Genomic DNA, 21,437 nt, shown 5'->3' with positions numbered 1-21,437 from the left:
TACTTCAGTCTGTACAAAATTTGAAAGAGTAACATTGAAAACTGTTCTGTGTTAACAAATCATAACATTAGCATTGATGGACAGACAGATGGACAATGTGATTCCAACAAGGCTCCTGCATTTCAAGTGGGGCCCTAATAAACAAAGCTTGAAAAGAAAACAAAACAAAACTGCAAACATAAAATATGAAGCACTGCTAGGAGAGGAAGACCAGTAATCTCAGATTTCCATATTTATATGACTGTAAACACTGAACAGAAGAATATTTTTTTAATATTATTTGATAATTGTCTTTAACAGCAAAACTTTATAGATGGATACAATGCAAATAAAAAAGTCCATTGTCACATTTTAAGATTGAGTGAACATATATGGTTATGAGTTGGAATAGAAATGGTGCCAGCAAGGGTGATTCCAAAAGAGTCTGCTATAGTGGCTGCTGAGAGACTAAATTCCTTGTATTCTGCCTCAATCTGAAAAATACATTTATTTATTAAAAAAAATATTTATCTCCAGAATTGACAAAATTCATTTAACTTCATCAAACGTTACAATTCTAAATATTTTAAAATGTGATATCTTGGTACATATATAGAAACATTCCTGGTAGTTTGACTATAAACATGGTTTACTTTAAAACTTGTCAGTTCCAAACAATTGTCAATGACCACCTGATTTTTTTTCAACTCACATCTTCTGAAATTTTGTAGAAAGTGTTGACGAAGGCAGCTCCTCCCAGGAGGCCCTCAAACAAAACAATGGCAAATATGACCCAGATATTAGGAATGAATCTCAGAAAGACCTGCGTGGTGAGTATTGCAACATTGGCAACCTGAAAAAACAAGTTTTAATTGTAATTCTAGGTATTAAAGATCCTAAAGTTTAATAAAATACTTCAGTTAAGTTAATTTGTCACATAGTGAACATATTTGCTGGATTTCAACTGGTTGCAAGACATAAAACTTAATTGGTCTTCATAACACATCCTACTGATTGGCAAATCCAATGTGAAAAATAAGATGTAACAACTCAGTTTGTACTTCCTCTCAGACAAAATTAACTTTCCTAATGATTTCGGTTAAGTGCAAGATAATAAAGGTAATTAAAAGTAAAAAAAAAACTTCTGTTCCAAAGTACATTCTTTAAGTCAGCAAGTCAAGAGAGCATTCTCATCTGACACCAAGTAGATCATAAATCTACATAATTATATTGTTATTCACTTTAGTTATTAAGTGAAAAAATGCAAAGATCTCTCTCTCTCTCTCTCTATGTACCTGTAAAACTGGTAGTATCCACAACTTGTTGATTTTGAACACATTGACTGAGGACCTTGAGATAAATACTCCTAACTGGTAGTCCACTTGATACCTGTTCAAAGTGAATTTATAATTATATATAATATTTCTTTTCTTGAACACTTCCATTCTTGGTTAACCAGGTTTGTTATTTTGTAAAAATTTATGCAGTTTGCTGCTTTCAAAACTTCTACTCCAAATGCTTCTTCCTTGAGCAAATGATGAAAGAATTGTGCAAATAAGTGGCCAACTTTCTGGAAAATTCACTTAGTTACCACAGTGACTGCAGTGTACATAAAGGATACTCCATAGTCTGTTGTTGGATATGCTGTTTATCTATGAGTTGTGTGTTTTCTAGAAAACATACTAGTTGAATAAAAATCATATCCAACAACAGACCAATTGTAGATCCTTTTTATCATATGTTTAACATATAGCTATTACTTTCCCGATTGTTTTTATATGTGAATCCACTTCATTTGACTTTATCACTTTTACGCAAAAACTATTGCAACATCACAACTGCTGATATGAAAACAATATCATATGAGCTATATATCCACTGTATGAGGGGTAAACAAGTGATAAATACAATGTATGCAATATAAAATACCTGTATTTGTAGTTTGTATGAATTGTAGGGCTGTGTATTGAGCAAAATTTATGATATTGAGCAAAAATACGATACGATACAATATTTTATAAAGCGATATGTGATATATTGGATTATTTATTAAGTTTTTCAAAAATGTCTTGTAAAGGACATTTAATGCATAAATTTGATAAAAATTGGGTGAGTCTAACATAACATGTTAAAATATAGTTGTCTACGTATTTTGTAAGAGTTATTTAAGATGTGCTATCTCCTTAATGTTTATTTCATTATTGACCAGTTTTAATTCAAAACAGTTAAAAATAATCTTTGGTAACTGAAATTCCCAACTTTTTTACAGAATTATTAGGAAAACTGCCTGTCCGATACATATTGGAAGTTATTTTTTCGATACGATACATTCCTGAATATTGATACGTATTGATTATTCGATATATTGACACAGCCCTAATGAATTAAAGATGGCATACATACCATCTGTACTGTTCTTTCTCAGACAGCCAGATATCATTAAAATACAGCAATTCATACTGAAAAATAGAAAATTTCTTCGGTGTATTTCATCCATAATGCTATAGAAAGCTGATTATTTGATTATCTTTCAAAATCAAAGTAAATACAGTGAAGTGTGATTGGTTGTTTACATACTGCAAATTGTAAATACAATGTATCTCTACTTTTTCATTACATACCAATCCCTGGTTAATGAAGTACTCTGCTATATATACCACACATAGAGGTATCATATACTTCATCAAGGGCTACAAATACAGGGGAAAAAACTACTAGTATTTATTTTCAAATGAAAACTTTAAAATTAATTCATTTCAACAAGTGTTCTATATATACTTGACATCATAGAATAAAAGATGATTCTGTTCCCAAGTAAGTCTGTGGTCAATTTTTATACTATAGTGTTATTATTTGGATGTACTATGCCGAATTATTATGCTTCCTGTCAGTTTGTCTCTATATAACCAATACCAAACTATTTTCGCATAGTGTTCTAAGGAGCTATATATCATAATTATACTAAATGTATGCCCTGACTACTATTTTTTGAAATACCAAGACTTCCTACTGTTTCATCAATTAAATATTCTGAAAAATTATCCAATAAACCTGACATACACATGTGCGGCTATGTTAAGGCTGTCCGAAGGCTTAATATGCATTAGAAAGACACTATTATATTTTGAGCTAGATTTTGATTTCAATTTGTAATCTATGTATACATGTGCAGTAAATTTGTAAAGAGAGTTTAATAACGTATTGAGAAAAAGTATATTTGTGATGTCACATGACTGTGTTGATCACGTGACAGTCACTTACAAAATTTCCTAATTGTTGCACAAAAATCCCATCGGCACAAGTGAAAAACAAAATTATTGAGAATAGTTTGTTACATAAATCAATTAAACGTATTCTTGGGTACATATAAAATGCTGGGGGCAAGTCTGAGTTTTACTCCTTAAGAAAATATTTCACGACAAATTCAACTTATCCACATACAAGGGGGCATTTTCCACTCTTCATCGCAATTTATGCAAAATAGGATAAATTACATACGATCCCCCAGCAAAATTCAGTTAGAAGACATACTTCTTTAGTAGATTCACGTAGAACATCTTCAGTTTATCTTTATTAATCGCTTGTGTCAGTCTAATATATGCATGATTTATAAATTCTAACTTTGTCTACAGACGTGTAAGGGGGAGCGTTTCATATTCATTTTTTGTTATAATTGTCTGAATACGTACATTATCAGAAAGAAAAAGGAATTACGATATTGTATGGCAAATAATCACCATCATAACAGCACAGAGAAACTTTAAACAACAATTCAGACACCTGATTTAAACATCAATGTTGATGTTGAAATAAAATCTACATGCCATGGGATGGAATGTAAAAGTTATGACACTTTCCCCATCATGACTGCTCAAGTTTGCAGTGACTTGACATCATATTCTATTATGACATCATATCTTGGTAGTTCACAGAAGTACCAGCGGCTGGTACACTGTGAAATTTTAATCGGACAGCCTTATCCTAGCTGCATGTGCTTTGCAAAAAAAATTGTGATCAAATTAACTTCACTCTATTCATTCTAGAGGTTTTAACATGTACATTTGTTAAAGATGAAACCTGCATAAGTATACTAGCATTTGGGTACAAACAAACATCTTTTTTTTTTCCCCAAAGTTTTAAATCTCTTTTCAATCTCTTTATTTAAGATCAATCAATTGAAAGTATATCTGCTTGAGGCTATCTACATGACTGTATACCATTTATCAGGTAATTTTGGCTTGCTGCAAAAGTAGGTTTATTTGGTGGATCATAAAAAATTGCCAAAACAATAAAGTGCCAATATTTCCATAATGTTTACACAGAGTTCTTATACAGAGTATTAAAAGCAAAAGTCCATCAAAATATATAAAGCCAATATTTTAACTTCTTTTGATATCGAAATCACCAAATATTCTGATACAAAAATTACCAAGATCTTTGTTTCAATTATTGTATAATTAATGTATAAAATATGTACACTGATATAAAATTAAATACAGGGAAATGCTTAATAGGGAGCAATTATAATGGCCCCTATTAAATTAAGTATTACATGTAATACCAACAAGACCTACATGTGTACATCCATTTACTTACTTTAAGAAGTTGCAATTTATCTCTAATTGTGAGTCTTCTTTTTATCTTATCTGGAAAAAAAATTTAGTAAATGATTAAGTTTGCTGAAAAGTTTGTTATGCATTAATTCTTATTACTTTAAATTAAAAGATCTACACATTTTTCTTTTATTTGATCACTGAATTGATTTAAAGAATCACTGTCTAGTTTGTTGGGTACACCAGAACATCAACGACACTTGGAAATGTAGGATAATTTGCATAATGGGCTTTGCACATTTCCAACTGACGTCAGACAGAAAGACAGCCATTAGAGATTGACATGCATATTAGGCACTTGAACTTTCACTTGGCAAAATTTACATTCAGTTGTAAAAATCAAGAAATCAACACAGTCACTTAACTTTCAAAGTTATTACCAAAAAAAAGTTTGAAATGTAAATATTTGCAAATTAATTTATAGGTTCAATATCTGTAAAACAGCACAATACCAGTAATTTACACAGCACTAAAATATCACTGATAAAGGTGATTCATAAATCATGGCACCCTCCAATAATGTAGGCACTTTTTTTAAAACAGTCCAGTAATGGTGATGTTATCAAGTTCCCAACAACTTTGTTAAAATATATTTATCCCATGTTTACCCCTTTATCCCGTGGATATGACTCATTGGATAAATTTTTCATAATCCACAGTTGTGACATCACAATGGTTTTTGCGTTAGCGCGATGAAGTAAAATAAAGTGGAGTCCTATATAAAACAGTGTAAAACATTGGTTGTGAAGTATTAAACATGGGATAAAAAGAATCTCCCATGATTTGTAGTTGGATATGATTTTTATCCAACTCGTTGTGTGTTTTTATCCCCTCGCCAAGGCTCGGGGATAAAAAACACACAACTCGTTGGATAAAAATCATATCCAACTACAAATCATGGGAGATCCTATATGTATGTTACATGTACTCATACACAAAAATTTCTTAATCTTTCATCACTGGAGCTTACCATCTGCATCATCAGATTCCTTTAACAGGCTACTGGTGTCTTCGCTGTATTTTACTATGTATTCCTTCTGACAGAATTTTTTTGGTTTCTTTATCACAAAAAAGAAGCTGAAATAAAAGTTGTTCATGAATATAAATGGTAACATTTTGAAAAAAAAGAGACTAAATATGAATGAACATTTTGAGAAGCTTCATTTTGGAATGTACATTATACATGTTTGCTCAATTTACCTTATAAACATAAGAACAGGTATGACAGTCATTACGAGTAATGTTGTCCGAGGTGTCAGACCAGCTGACGTTAAACCCGCGTACGAAAGAGCACCAAATATCCCAGCACCACCTGTTCCTGATGAATAGGACGAGATCACATTTCTAAACAAAAGATTATAATAATTATTTACAGTTTCTAGTACAAATAAAGGTTAAAAAGAATTAAAACTATTACACTACTTCTAAATTCTTCCAATTTAGCAACAAAGATTAAAGGTTCTAAATTGTTAAATTCATTGTCAATTTTAATTCGATAAATATAGCCATCTTATTATCATGCAAACAGAATTATGAAGTCATTGAATTTACTTTTCAAAGAAAGAAGAGAATCCAAAATAAGTAGTTTCTCCTAGACCTCCACTGATACTGGCACAAACAACTCCTGTAAAATGAAATTAGGGAATACACTGAATCTTTTATTGCATACTAGAATATAGGTATCAAAAATGAAATCACAAAGCTCAGACACCTTGATGAATGTTATCTATAGCACAGTTGCATACCAAATAAATGTTCTCGTACTGTGCTACCTAAGGTGCAACATCCATGCTCATTTGGTCAAGGTAGGGCCTAGGGCTTACAGTTATTTGGGAATGGACCTGCTCCCCAAATTTAAACTCTTCAATCATCCAAAAAATGTAGGTCAGCATCCAAAGCAGGTCTGAAAGTGTGCATTCCTAAATGCAACATTCATGCAAGTTTGGTGTAGGTCGCTGTAAGCCTTACAGTTACTAGGAAATGGACCTGCTCAAACATAAGCCTGTTCATCAGTTATATGAACCATTTGAAGCAAATCTGGTCAGACTAGTACATTGTACTTACAATTTGGGAATAGACATGCGTCAAAAACTTTAACCTGGTCACTCTGTCAGAAAATGTAGATCTAAAGCAAATCTTATTGTGCACATCCATGGATGCATCATTCATGCATGCTTGGTGAGGTAGGGCTTATCAAGGAATTGACCTGCTTCAAAGACTTTAACCAGGTCAATCTTCCAAAAAATGTAGGTCAGATACAGTATCCAAGGCAAGTCTGGTAGAGTGCATCTTAGATGCACAATCAGTGATGCAAGTTTGCACTTGATAGGGCTAACAGCTACTTGGAAATGGACCTGCTCTAAAACTTTAACCTGGTCATTCATCCAGAAGATGTAGGCCAGAATTTAAGTAGCATCAAAGCATGTCTGGTCCCTAAATGCATCATCCAAGCAAGTTTGGTCCAGGTGGGATTTAGTAATTACTTTGAAATAACTTGCTCCTAAAACTTAAACTAGAATGAGGATATAGATGTAGTATAAGCTCATCTCAACTTTGTCAAGGGGAGCTAGATTTAGCTAAGTCTCAAAGTGTACAAATATTCAGACTCTTTATCTTCCTCTATAATGACACATCTTAATTAGCATTCATATCATAAAGATCATACCATTTTGTAACTTAAATGTTTAAGGCTTAACTCAATTTTTTAGCATATATGTATAGATCTTATATCATTTATATTTTTACTCATTGATATAAGATCTTTGAACTTGTATTTTTTCCTTACCAAATATACTCATCCATATTCCAGTGGAGAATGACACTATCAAGAAGCTGGCTACGGAAAATAGTACACATGCCAAAACACGTACTCTAGAAAAAAAAAGTTCAGCATCAATCACTGCTCACTTTACGATACCACACTATTTCATTGAACAATACAAATTTAAATTAATGTGATAGCATGTGCAGATTCAACAGGGGTTGGAAGAGGGGGAGGGGTGTTATTAAGTGTTTATTTCCTACTTACTTATAACTAATATGAAAAATAAAGAATGGTGCTGTCAGTTTAATTACTAGAGTCGGAATGATGTCTGCCAATAAAATTGCCTGTAACAAAAATTCACAGTACACAGTTAGTGTTAAATAAACAATGTTCTTAACTTGCCTAATATTTACTCTCTGTGTTTTGTTATTACAAGGAAACCAAAACAAAAATATATCAAAATTAACCACTTGATAGTATTTTAACTATTGTAAACAAGAATTTCATCATGAGGCAAATTAAACAATGTAAAATTTATCCATATTTGTGTAACGTCACAGAAAATATACATAGTTAAACACATTGTTCATGTATTACATGATTTCCATACATGTATATATCCCTTAGGTATAAGAAATGACTTTTGTTTTCTTACCCCTGTGGAGATTTCATTACATTCTAAGTATGTGGCATTAGATGAGGTTGGAGTAGTTGTGATCTACAATAGTGGACAAAGAAACTGTATATTGCACAATGTAAAAATAAAAGAATTTCCAATGCATCAAAGACTTACACAAACACACATAAAATCTCTGTTTAAATATTTTTTTATACTTTCATTAAAAAAATTAATAGTTTGGAATGCCTGCTGTGGTCTTGCTTTCCTGCCCTGAGTAACAAAGCTTTCACCAATATTTGATAATACATGTACATATATTGCAGCTTTTTCCTCTAAACAAAAATGTTCATGTGATCTTTGAACTCCATCCTCCTCCTTAGTGTCCCTTAAAATTAAAGGCATTTTTTCAAATTTATCCTTTAAACATGTTAAATCTGGATTTATAAATACCGGTATATAAATGTCTAAGTCCTTACATTCTCATCCTTCTGGTCCTTTTCTTCTTGGTCTTTCAAGATGTCATGAGCAGCACTCAGCATAATAACATATGCAAAGTTATTACACAGTCCCAGTGTCCTATCAAACATATGATATATAGACAAAGTTATTACATAGTCCCAGTGTCCTATCAAACATATGATATATAGGCAAAGTTATTACATAGTCCCAGTGTCCTATCAAACATATGATATATAGGCAAAGTTATTACATAGTCCCAGTGTCCTATCAAACATATGATATATAGACAAAGTTATTACATAGTCCCAGTGTCCTATCAAACATATGATATATAGACAAAGTTATTACATAGTCCCAGTGTCCTATCAAACATATGATATATAGACAAAGTTATTACATAGTTCCAGTGTCCTATCAAACATATGATATATAGACAAAGTTATTACATAGTCCCAGTGTTCCTATCAAACATATGATATATAGACAAAGTTATTACATAGTCCCAGTGTCCTATCAAACATATGATATATAGACAAAGTTATTACATAGTCCCAGTGTCCTATCAAACATATGATATACGCAAAGTTATTATATATTCCCAGTGTCCTATCAAACATATGATATACGCAAAGTTATTATATAGTCCCAGTGTCCTATGACATAAATGATTTAGGAAACGTTTTACATAGTCCAAGTGTCAAATGGAACATATGATACTGTATCTAAGCTATTTATTACACAGTTCCAGTGTTTGATGATTAGAGATGGATACCATCAAGGATAAAATGGTACGATACCAACCAATATTTTCAAAATAATATGGTACTTTTTAGGTCACCTGAGTCACTCAGGTGACCTATTGCTATCTGTTTTCGTCCGTCGTCGTCTGTCGTGCGTCGTGTGTTAACATTTGAACATTTTCAGCTTCTTCTCTGAAACCGCTGAACCAATTTCAGCCAATTTTAGCATATGGCATCTGTGTGTGAAGGGGAACAAAATTTGTGAATATCATGGTCCCTGCCCCCCTGGGGCTTGAGGGGTGGGGCTAAAACCACCAAAATTAATGCAATCTTTAAAAATCTTCTTCTTTACTCCTGGACATCAAGCAGTCAAACTGTTGGCATGATTGTAATAAGCACTGAACCCTCTACCAAAATTGTGAAATTCATGGCCCCAGGGTCAGGGGTTCTGGTGCTAGGGCGGGGTTATATAGATCATATAGTGAATGTGCATTATTTCTTTGAAAATCTTCTTCTCTACTCCTGGGTATTATTGAAACAAATTAAATACTTAGTTATGATAAGCAAGAGTGACTCTACCGAAATTGTGAAATTCATGGCCCCAGGGTCAGGGGTTCTGGTGCTGGGGGGGGGGGGGGGCTATATAGATCATTTAGTGAAAGTGCATTATTTCTTTGAAAATCTTCTTCTCTGCTTCTTGGTATTATTTAAACAAATTAAATACATAATTATGTTAAGCAAGAGTGACTCTACCGAAATTGTGAAATTCATGGCCCCAGGGTCAGGGGTTCTGGTGCTGGGGGGGGGGGGGGCTATTTAGATCATATAGTGAAAGTGCATTATTTCTTTGAAAATCTTCTTCTCTACTCCTGGGTATTATTGAAACAAATTGAATACATAGTTATGATAAGCAAGGGTGACTCTACCAAAATTGTGAAATTCATGGCCCCAGGGTCAGAGATTTTGGTGCTAGGGCAGGGCTATAGATCATATAGTGAAAGTGCATTATTTCTTTGAAAATCTTCTTCTCTACTCCTGGGTATTATTGAATACATAGTTATGATAAGCAAGGTGACTCTACCAAAATTGTGAAATTCATGGCCCCAGGGTCAGGGGTTCTGGTGCTAGGGTGGGGCTATACAGATCATATAATAGTGAAAGTGCATTATTTCTTTGAAAATCGTTTTCTCTACTCCTGGGTATTATTGAAACAAATTGAATACATAGTAATGATAAGCAAGGATGACTCTACCAAAATTGTGAAATTCATGGCCCCAGGGTCAGGGTTCTGCTGCTAGGGCGGGGCTATATAGATCATATAGTGAAAGTGCATTATTTCTTTGAAAATCTTCTTCTCTACTCCTGGGTATTATTGAAACAAATCAAATACATAGTTATGATAAGCAAGGGTGACTTTACCAAAATTGTGAAATTCATGGCCCCAGGGTCAGGGGTTCTGTTGCTAGGGCGGGGCTATATAGACCATATAGTGAATGTGTATTATTTCTTTGAAAATCTTCTTCTCTACTCCTGGGTATTATTGAAACAAATCAAATACATAGTTATGATAAGCAAGGGTGACTCTACCAAAATTGTGAAATTCATGGCCCCAGGGTTAGGGGTTCTGGTGCTAGGGCGGGGCTATATAGATCATATAGTGAATGTGCATTATTTCTTTGAAAATCTTCTTCTCTTCTCGTGGGTATTACTGAAACTAATTAAATACATAGTTATGATATTAGGAAGGGTGACTCTTCCAAAATAGTGATTTTCACGACCCTTGGATCAGGGGTTCTGATGTTAGGGCCGGGCTCTATTTATTATATAGTGAAAATGCATTAATGCTTTAAAAATCTTCTTCTCTGCTCGTGGGTATTTTTGAAACAAACTAAGTACATTGTTATGATAAGCAATGATGCCTCTTCCAAAGTTATGAAATTCATGGCCCCAGGGACAGGGGTTCTGGTTCTAGGGTGGGGCTATTATAGATCCTACAGTGAAGGTGAATTTTTTCTTTGAAAATCTTCTTCTCTGCCCCTGGGTACTATTTAAACAAACTAAATACATTGTTATGATACACAAGGATGCCTCTTCCAAAATTGTGAATTTCATGGCCCTAGAGTTAAGGGTTCTAGTGAAAAGGTTTGGGGGGGGGGGGGGCTTTATTGATTATATAGTGAAAAAGCAAAATTTCTTTGCAAATATGAAAATATTCTTTTCTACTTCTGGTTAAAAAGCAAAGAAGCTAAGTATATAGTTATGCTGAGCAAGAGTGCTTCTTCCAGAGTAGTGAACTGCATAACCCGGGTCAGATGTGCTGGTGTAAGGGTGGGGCTCTTGATAATATAGTGAAAATGCATTAAATCTATTAAATAATCCTGTCTGCTCCTTAGTGTTAAGCAGATAAACAAAGTGATTACTTGTGATGAGCAAACTTCTGGTCCCAGGGTGAGAGACTCTAGTGTTTCTTGGTGGGGGGGGGGGGGGGGGGGGCTCTATTGATAATATAGTGAATCTGAAGTAAAAATGCATTATTTCTTTAAAAATTTTCTCTGCACTTGGGCATATCAGAGGCAAAAGATTAAAAGGTTTAATAAGGAAGGGTATTTTTACCAGATTTTTTAACATCTGGACCATTTGTACAAGTGTTCTGGTCCTGGCCAGGGCTCTATTAATTTGTATTCTACTGAGAGGAGTTATTCCCCTTTGCCGTTTACTTTTGATAATTAATCACTGTAAACAATGTACTTGAAAGGTTAATAGAATAAGAGAATTATGCAAGAATTTTTATTGTATAATACAAAAAGTATTTTCATAGTTTTAATGATCAGGTAGACTTGTAAGTAATAGATAAATAAAAATGGAACAAAAATAACTTGTCTTATTAAATGTTCATCAAAGACCAAGAGAGGCCAATGTAAGAGATTTCAACAAGAAATTAAAATAGTACAGAAGCACTGATAGGTTTTTTTTAATATGCTGTATAGTGATAGTGATAAATGGGGAACAGAATAGAACCTAATTTATAAACTATCAATGAATACTAGATTAATTATTTTGTTAATCCTGATCACCCTATTTTTCTTGCTTTTGGGCAACAAAGCTTCACCTTTCAGTTCATTTTATACTCAGAGTCTCTATGGATCCTCTAAATTGTTGTAGTATACTCAGGTGACCGTTAAGGCCCTTGGGCCTCTTGTTTCATGATACCTTGAACTGTCAATATACTTTGGTGTCAGTTCTGAGTATATAATACTGTAAACCAACTTTTATTCACGTGTGAGAAATATTCGCGAGTTTCGCGACCTATTTTAACTTGCAAATATTAATTGCCGCGAACCAATTATTTTGCTTTGCATTTGGAGAAAATAGTTCCTCGGTCGAGAAAATTAATTGTCGCGGATTGATTTCAAACTGATGATTCGCGAATAAAAGATGATGCAAATAATAGTTGGTTTACAGTACAGATAACGACTTTATGACACATTATTACACAGCCCAATTGTCCTATGATGCATGTTATATAAAAGCAAAGGTATTACATATTCCCAGTAATCTATATATAGTTTTCAATTGACATGATTTTAGCATGAATTATTTTCCATTGGTTGCCATAGTGGAGGTCTACAAGCCAGTCGAGATTTCTTCGTTAAACTTGTCATACTGGGCAATGAGGTGAAGATAACACAGTTTTTTTTATTATATACATATAAGTCCATAATAGCTTCCTTTAATTTAAAATTTAAGTATTTTAAAGATTTTTGTCCTTATATTTCTGCCATACATGTTTAAAATTGGTTGCTCTAAGAGGAAAATTCACTAAATTTGACTTCCAAGATGGCGACCAAGGGAAATATCTCAAAGGGAAAATATGTCACATGAAAACAATCTATTGTTAATTTGATAGATGCAAAGCTACGATCTACATAAACCTGGCATTTAGTTTTCCATCATAGTCATTGTTATTCAATTCATTTTCTGCATGCTTTACTGCAGCGTCTTGTCATGCTTTACTGAATGTGTTCAAAATATACGCATGTTCACATAAATAAATAGCAAAAATTATACTCACCAGAAACCAGCGAGGTTCCTCCATTTGTGAGCAGAAGAAAATGAAGAATCTACATGATCTAATTGAAAAAAATAAATAAATATGATAATCTGAACATGCTGAATAATATGGAAGAAAACAACTTCATAAAGTACATAGAGGGTGTCTGAAAAGAGAGGTAACCCTTTCATACTTTTGGTATGCTGATTTAATGTTGAAGAATTTATATCAAAATATGTACACATATAAATTAAAGATGTAAGTTTTTTTCTGGTAGCATAATTTAGCTAATATGTCAAATAATGTTATTCTAACAGCATTTTAAATACAGAGTACCTTTTGGTCATTTCAATAATTAAAGACGCTCTCTAAATGACGTCCTTTCATGAGCTTCCCTTCTCTAAATCACACTTTGAAATTGTTAATAACAATTTGACACATTTCTTCACTGATCTTCTTAACTTCCCGTTTGATGTTTGACAAAAGCATATTTGTGTCAACTGGATTTGGTCTGTAAACAGAAGACTTGAGGTACCCCCAGAAAAAGTTATTGCACTGGCTCAAATCAGGACTGTGCGCAGGCCAAGATTGTCCACAATCCTTCACTTCAGGGTATCACTGGGAAATCACCTCGTCACGGAAGATTTTGACTGTTGAGATAATCTAATATAATATTAGATGTATGTGCTAGCTGTTGCACCATCTTGCATGAACCAGATATTTTGCATATTTGCTGTTCGCTTTCGGAGTGCAGGAACAAATTTGTTTTTCAAAAGTGACAGTTATCGTTTTGAATTAATTAACAGTGCCTGTAAACACATACGGGTCAATCACTCCATGTGACAATTAAGTACACAAAACAGTTAATTTATCACTGTGCAGTACTACTGATCCTTGTCGCTCGAATTTGCATAAAATCTTGTAGATGTTTCCTGCTTACAATTCTTATAATAGGATCTAAACTTTCGCTGAATGTCTGTTACACATTTCATTTCATAAAATTGTTAGACAATAAAAACATGCTGTTCTGACCTGAGTCATGCCATATTGAAATATTTAATTTAAATGATGTCATAGTGTTGGAACGTCATAAATTCTGGTGCATTATTTGTTCAAATAGTAAAAACTTTTGATTGAGACCTTTCAAATGAAATCAGTCTCATAGAAATAACACGGTATTTAGCAAAGTTATCAAAATGTTCAAGTGTTACCTTTCTTTTCAGACACCCTGTACTTCTAAAGGTATGTGTAATTTTAACAGCTCTAATCACACTTTCAATTGTCCTGGATTAATATTACATACCTTAGTCATACACAGATTTTTTTTTTATTTTTTGAAATTGATCAGTTTTTAAAATGACCCAGGAATCTCTACTTGAAAAAAGTACACATTGCACAGATAATTGGAAATCTTATATAGCAGAGTTGGAAAGCATTAAAAGTCATTTTATTTCTTTTACTTTCATTAAAGTTAATATAACAACTGAAATTGGAGATTAAAAAAATTTGGATTAAGTACTCCCCTGGTTTTAAAAAGTAAAAGGAAGGGAATTGCACTGAGTAATGCAACAGGGGCTGATAAATCCCATTGCCCAGCACCTGGGACTTGTGAATTTTGGGGATGAGCAAGTGAATTTTTGTTAACCATTTGCCTGAGGGCAAGTGCACTTTTTCAAGAAAATTTGAAGTGGACATGGTGGCAATGTGGCTTGTAATGATCATTTTCTTACTTTTGATAGTTTATGATGGGGCAAGTAAAAATTCAGGTAGGGCAAGTGAATTTTGACTATGCACTTACCCATGAGCAAGAACTTGAAAAATCTATTCAGTATTTGTCAGCCCCTGTGCAAGAATTCAAAACCAAACCAGACCCCCTGAACTTCAGGAAGTTGCTATACTAAGTACAACTGAAGTGTTTGTCCACTGTCCACGACTTTTCTAACCGTCGTAGAAAAATCAAAACAACAACTTGCGTTGCGAGATCTGTTAAAGCTGTCGGTATGGCTTAGCTTTATAATTTACCTTCCATATCAGATTTCAATAATGTTGAACATTCTTCGTATTAACGGGGTTTTAAAAATATCCTGTATCTCTAAATCGAGAGAATAAAAGCCAATCATATGACACACTGCACTTAGAGTCTACTGTCTAGACTAACACCGTCAACATTTCATTTTCTCACCTCTAAGTCAGGAGAGTGGACAGTATTCAATTTATTAATTCGCTCAAGAAATGTGTTCAGTACTCATTTAAAATATTCAATAAGGATGGGTTTGTAAATGCATTTACGTGAATAACCAGGGAATTGTGTATTAGTATATAAGTCCTTAGAATAAATAGACAGGAAAATAACAAAATGACGCAAATATGTGAAATGTCTATATAGAAAAGTTTTATGAGTATTTCTTCATGTTGCGTAATCTAGATACGTGTTTACTTAGTTTATCTTTTCCCGATATTTGCATTTAAAGGTAAAGTGTAGTATTTTGATAGTAACAAGTTGCTAAAAAGTCAAAAATCTTATCCATATTGAGAAAATGCCTGGACAGAGAAGGGGGCGTGGACACAAGGGTGGAAGGAGCGGATCAAGAAGAATTCGTAAGCCCAACGGAACGATTGGAGAGCATGAAGAGATAGGGAATGATTCAGAGATAGAGCTGCAGGATGATCCAGTCGGATTCTTCACCAAAAATGTTAAATTTGATCTACATTTTAAAGAACAAACGGAAAACTGGTCTCTCTACTGTGCTGCAATACGAACGATGGAAAAGTGGAAAGTTGAGGTCCCACAACGTAAGTAAAAAATTGATTTATAGGACCATTTCTTAAAATTACTTTAAATTTTTTTTTATACATATGATTTTTTTATACAAAATACCAGAGAAAAAAAGACAACATTATTTTTGGTTTGGAAAGGAAATGTTTGACAAGTCGAACTACATTTACCAGGACTGACTGAAGTACGTTAACTACGATATTTAAAAATTTTATGAAATAGACAATAAGTTCACTATGAAATTGTTAAGAACTCATATTTCAAAGCTATGCTCTCATTATTTCTACTCCGAGGCCATCAATCGAAGACACAAATTCACAAAAATAATAATTCATAAATGAATGAATAAATAAAAGAAATTAAAAAAAAATCAGAAGGGATTAGAAAAGGAGTTGACTGGGCTGTGATTAACTAAAATCATTTACAATATACAGCGCACAGGGAACAAACATACATTTTTATTTACAGCTTTTAAGTTTGTTTCTAATATGTTTGATATCCAGAGCAATATCTTTATTCAGAATGGCTTATGCTTTTCTTATCTAATGAAAGATTCTAAAGTCAAGGCGTTGGCTGCTGCCTGGGCGCGCGGGGACCACGAGTTGGCAGAGACACTTTTACAAAGAAAAAACCTGTTCGGTGTTGTGGAGGTGTCAAAAGCAGTCGTTTTATTGGACTCGGGCAGACAAGCAAGAGCGTTTGAAAAGAAACACAAGAGACTTCAAATTCAGAAAAATAATGTGAAACCGAGCACGATGGGAAAACTGAAATCCGACATAGACAACTTGATGAAAATGAAACCCTCGGTAAAACATCACAGTCAAATGCGACAGGAAACTTTTTTTTTAATTCTCTGTTGTATTTCATAAAACAAATAGTAAATGAGCTTTCTGCTGTGCATGCTTGTAAATGTGCACATTCTTTTACAGACTGGATCAGCTAGTGGCGCGGTATGTAAGCACGTGAAGCGTTGGACACGCACCTTAACTAAACAGGAGTTGGAATTCTTTGCTCTCCACTTTCCTGTTGATCTTTGGAAAAGGCTGGCTGACATATGTCATTTTCATCCAACCAAGGTAATATGATATTGTTTTCATATGCATATGACGATAACACTTGATGTGCAAACCGTTTAGAATCCACTCTGATAGTACATGTATATTCCATTCTAAATTTTCTTTACGATATATCGTAAAGAAAATTTAGAATGGAATATAGATAAACATATATCATGTACATGTATTTATTTAATGTACATTTAAATCAATCATTATATTTTCCATTTTTCAAAAATTGCCACTTAATTTTAATACTCATTGAAAAGTTGACAACCATTCCACATGTATACAGATATATTGGGATGGATTTTACTTTTTTTGGCAGGATTTTTCTGTTCCGTGGTTTTTACCTTTCTGTTTTGGAGAGTCCCCACCAGAGGATAGTCTAGTGTTCAAGTCTCGGAGCATCACACAGAGCAACATTAATGAAATACTACAGGATCATAATATCCCGTACACCAAAGTTAGATCATTTATTGCCCACTTGACAGACGAAATAAAAGGAAAAATAGCACAACGCGAGGAAAAAATGGATACAATTTTATGGTTTAAATTCTTATTTTACTTGTCAATTTCAGCACGATAATGCACATATTTATTTTTGATACTCAAGAGCATCCTCTGAGTACGAGCAGTCTACTGCCAGATAAGTTGGTGTTACAGGGAGTTCAACAACCTCGTTTAAATTAAGCATTGGTCGTTATAATGACCTTTTTAACAAATCTAACCTACTGGGTCGTATTTTTGCTGACGTGTTTCATACCAATTGTAAGGCCTTTGTTTTTATACTGAATTTGACTAAGGAATGTTCCGTCTACATGACCAATACATTGGTCTCAAAGGGGCCGGGGTGTGTCAGGTCAACAGGGGATGCTTACTCCTTCTAGGCACCTTATCCCACCTCTGGAATTTCCGGAGGCCCGTGTTTTATACTCTGCAAACAGACTTGTATTTTTCGTAGATTTTTTTAAGATTGATCACTATTCGTTATCTTCACTTTTTTCATTTCATGTTACCCTTAATGAAGTTGGGGGACATATTTAGTAATCAAAGATGGCTTGGACAATCCTAATGAACTTCACAGTATAAATGATAACCGAAAAATGTAGTAGCGCATGCAATATTCAATATGGCCATCATTGCCATGGAAATGGACCTAGGTCGGTTTGTGGTGAGATATGCTTGGTCATGGGCAGAAAATCTTTCATGGGAAATGGATGCTATTGAGTGACATTGGTTAACAATAGAAATAAAACAGATTTCATGCTGTTTTAATGCGTTATGATCGTGTAACAAGTTTAATTTATTCGTTATAAGAGTCTTTGGGGGATATTATTTAAGAATATTCTTTAAAGCTATGTTTACAAAATATGCTTGTATTGTATGCGATACGTCATCGTGTATACATAGTAAAATACAGATGATTGAGAATTTTACCTTGACAAAAACAAAACTACTGTAATATATCTTTTCATCTATATTATGATTATCTCGCCAAATATTTGCAAAAATTGGGAACTATTATAGTTTTTATGTATATTAAAATAATCTTATACTTTCCATTGATTACACATTGTTTACCGTCTCTATTACACATTCCTTACAAAAAATGTGGATCGATTGACTTTTTTTTAAGGTATTACGAGGAACTGAAATGTCCACAGGTAGACAGGGAATTAGATAGCCGTCTGAAGAAAGGAGATCCAGTCACTCTGGCGCTTGGAAAGCTCCTCGAACGTATTCTTATGTGTCGGCTATTACAGGCAGGTGAACCACAAAACCCAGAGGAGGAGTATGAGCAAATGAGGCGGATTTTGCAGTCCTGGGATTGGGAAGGCCTACCAGAGGGCCCAGGGGAAATAATGTATACACCCAACCCAGACATTGCAACATTTTCAACAAAGCTTTCAGATATTGCTCAGGAACGTCTTGCAAATATAAGGTAGCCGCTTTGATTTTTTAAATTAATTTTGTCTCATGTTTAGCCAATTGAACAAATGCTCAAAAGATGTTATATGATATTTTCTTTGAAAACAAATCAAAATTTATTTGATATCGTTTAAAACGTGGTGGAAATGCTCATTTGGGACAGACTATACAAATTTAGTCCTACTTACCATTTTACAGCTGCATTTTGCAATAGATATTGTCGCTGGATTAATTTTTTAAAAAGCAGTGCAATGTAAATTATATATCATACATGGTAACTACAAATAAAAAAAATATTGAATATTTTAGAGATATGACAGAGTTGAAGAATAATAGCAATATTTAAACAACTCAAGAACGTTTTCTCCCCTTTCCACTGGATTAAAATAATATTATGTTTTTGTTATGTCCCTATCAGGCTTTCCTTGGACTCGCCGGTTGTCATACTCGGGGACAAGTCCGGGTCAATGGATGTAGCCATCCGCACCAGTTCTATCATCGCCGGTATCCTCGCCGTCATTACATCTGCTAAATTAGTCTTCTTCGATGACGAAAGTCATGCCGCTCCATACGTTCCTAGCACAGTTCAAGAAGTTAGCAATCTAGCTATGGAGGTAAAGGCTGGGGGAGGCACGTGCCCGGCAGCGGCATTACTTCCGTTTTTTCAGAGGAAGGAAGTGGTGAAGACTTTTGTGATTGTCACAGACGAGGAAGAAGTTGAAAAGGAACAAACTACCAATATGCAGTAAGCTTAGAAATTTAATTATCATTTATTTAAGGAAATGTTCTTATCTCCAATAGAACCCACTAGCTCTAATTATTCCTTTACATCATATCTAACTTTTGACTACGTTATGGAAGTAATAAGTATTTTCTTTCTTGGCCGATGAATTTGATATTTCTTGTTTTATAGTTTTGCGGAGATGTTTAAAAAGTATCACGATGAAGTTTATCCCGCTAGACTTCTCTTCGTGTCATTTCTGCCTAAGAACAGTGGAAGTGAAATGGTCGGACCTCTTCAAAATCTGGGCTTCTCTCCTATACAGTTTAAATTTGACGGATATAGACCAGACTTAACAAAGTTGGACAATCTATTTGCGCTGCAATCAACACACAGTGCTAGTTTTAAGGATGATGTTGATAAGCTCGACAAAAGAATAGAATCTAAAGGGATAGCTGCTCTATTTCAGGATGATGAATTAGAGCTATGTCAAGCGTAGTATAGGATTTCATTACATAGAATGTGATCAATGGCAAGAAAATTGACAAAAAATGTTGATGGAACAAGTCTTTCATCTTGAATAGCCAGAGAATTTCAAGTTGTTGAAAATATCAGGTCCGTAGCAACCTCCCAAAAAATCTGACAAGCAAAATAATATTTAAAAATAAAATTTAAAAAAAAAACTGCTAAAGTGTCCAACTGTCCAAACTCCAAAATGTTATTTCATGGTGGTGTTGTTGGGGGGGGGGGGGGCATGTTGGACCTTTCTTTTACTTTTTGGTGTTTTTTTCTTCAAATCCTTGAATTTGACAACAGTGCTCGACCTTACAGCAACAAAAAATGGGGGTCGGAACAACAAGCATCTAAATGAACATTTACTACAACAAAATACTTCACTTAGAAAAAGGGGCGCCCCCCTCCCCCGCGTTCTACGGGCCTGAATATTATTGTAAAGAGATTAAATCGGTCAATGAAGACAACAAAGTCGCACGGCAACTGATTGAATTTTATATTCAGTTGATATAGGAGTCAGAAAAAATTAAGGTTATTCTAATACAGTTACTTTGTGTGGGTTTATCGAAGTATAATGTTGGCTGTTCTTTGAGGCTCGGTATAACTGTATTACTGTCACATTACTGTACTGGGCGTAATTCACTCATCTTTTAAAATAGGGAACATCGTTTTGTACTAAGCTCTCCGTTCCTTGCTAGGGCTGTGTCAATATACGTATCGAATATTCAGGAATGTATCGTATCGAAAATTAACTTTCAATACGTATCGGGCAGACAGTTTTTCTTATAATTCAGTGAAAAAGTTGGGAATTTCAGTCATCAAAGGTTATTTTTAACTGTTTTGAATTAAAAATGATCAATAATGAAATAAACATTAAGGAGATAGCACATCTTAAATAACTATTTACAAAATACATAGACAACTATATTTTAACATGTTAGTTTTACAATCACTAAAAGTTTGAATTTGAAGTGTACTTTGTAAAGACAGTGAAACATGAACTTCCAATTTGGTAATAAAACACCCAGTTTTTATCAAATCTATGGATTAAATGGTATACAAGACTTTTTTGACAGACTTGTTAAAGAATCCAATATATCGCATATCGCTTTATAAAATATCGTATCTTATCGAAATATTTTGCTCAATACACAGCCATATTCCTTGCCATATGTAAGAAAAAGGATCCACTAGTCAGAACAAGAGTTTATGAAA

At 33.8% G+C, this 21,437-nt stretch overlaps 2 protein-coding genes across 3 annotated transcripts; one reads left to right on the top strand and one right to left on the bottom strand.

Annotated features, from left to right (window-relative positions):
- Positions 1-263: 263 nt before the first annotated feature.
- Positions 264-15,359, bottom strand: LOC133187792 (battenin-like). 2 transcript variants are annotated; one of them, XM_061323194.1, is made up of 15 exons: positions 15,248-15,359; positions 13,247-13,304; positions 8,452-8,551; positions 8,012-8,074; positions 7,621-7,700; positions 7,378-7,463; positions 6,144-6,216; positions 5,793-5,936; positions 5,563-5,669; positions 4,576-4,625; positions 2,601-2,669; positions 2,383-2,438; positions 1,275-1,368; positions 692-832; positions 264-473 (listed from the first exon to the last, which is right to left on the bottom strand). In XM_061323194.1, exons 1-15 carry the CDS (start codon positions 15,252-15,254, stop codon positions 345-347), a joined length of 1,257 nt encoding a protein of 418 aa, XP_061179178.1. In that variant the 5' UTR covers positions 15,255-15,359; the 3' UTR covers positions 264-344. The 2 variants fall into 2 exon arrangements, with proteins under 2 accessions (XP_061179178.1, XP_061179179.1); XM_061323195.1 differs by having other exon boundaries at positions 13,247-13,295.
- A 403-nt stretch (positions 15,360-15,762) lies between these two features.
- Positions 15,763-20,400, top strand: LOC133188033 (uncharacterized). Its single transcript, XM_061323425.1, has 7 exons — positions 15,763-16,018; positions 16,554-16,807; positions 16,931-17,077; positions 17,385-17,605; positions 18,696-19,001; positions 19,407-19,733; positions 19,902-20,400. The coding sequence occupies exons 1-7, from the start codon at positions 15,763-15,765 to the stop codon at positions 20,206-20,208; spliced, it is 1,818 nt and encodes a 605-aa protein (XP_061179409.1). The 3' UTR covers positions 20,209-20,400.
- Positions 20,401-21,437: the final 1,037 nt, after the last annotated feature.

This window comes from Saccostrea echinata, unplaced genomic scaffold (genome assembly GCF_033153115.1).
Source record: "Saccostrea echinata isolate AGI-Se365-2 ecotype Australia unplaced genomic scaffold, CSIRO_AGI_Sech_v1 ptg000015l, whole genome shotgun sequence".
NCBI classification, from domain to species: Eukaryota; Metazoa; Mollusca; class Bivalvia; order Ostreida; family Ostreidae; genus Saccostrea; species Saccostrea echinata.
Note: the sequence above shows the minus strand (reverse complement) of the source record. Positions and strands in the feature narration are given on the sequence as shown.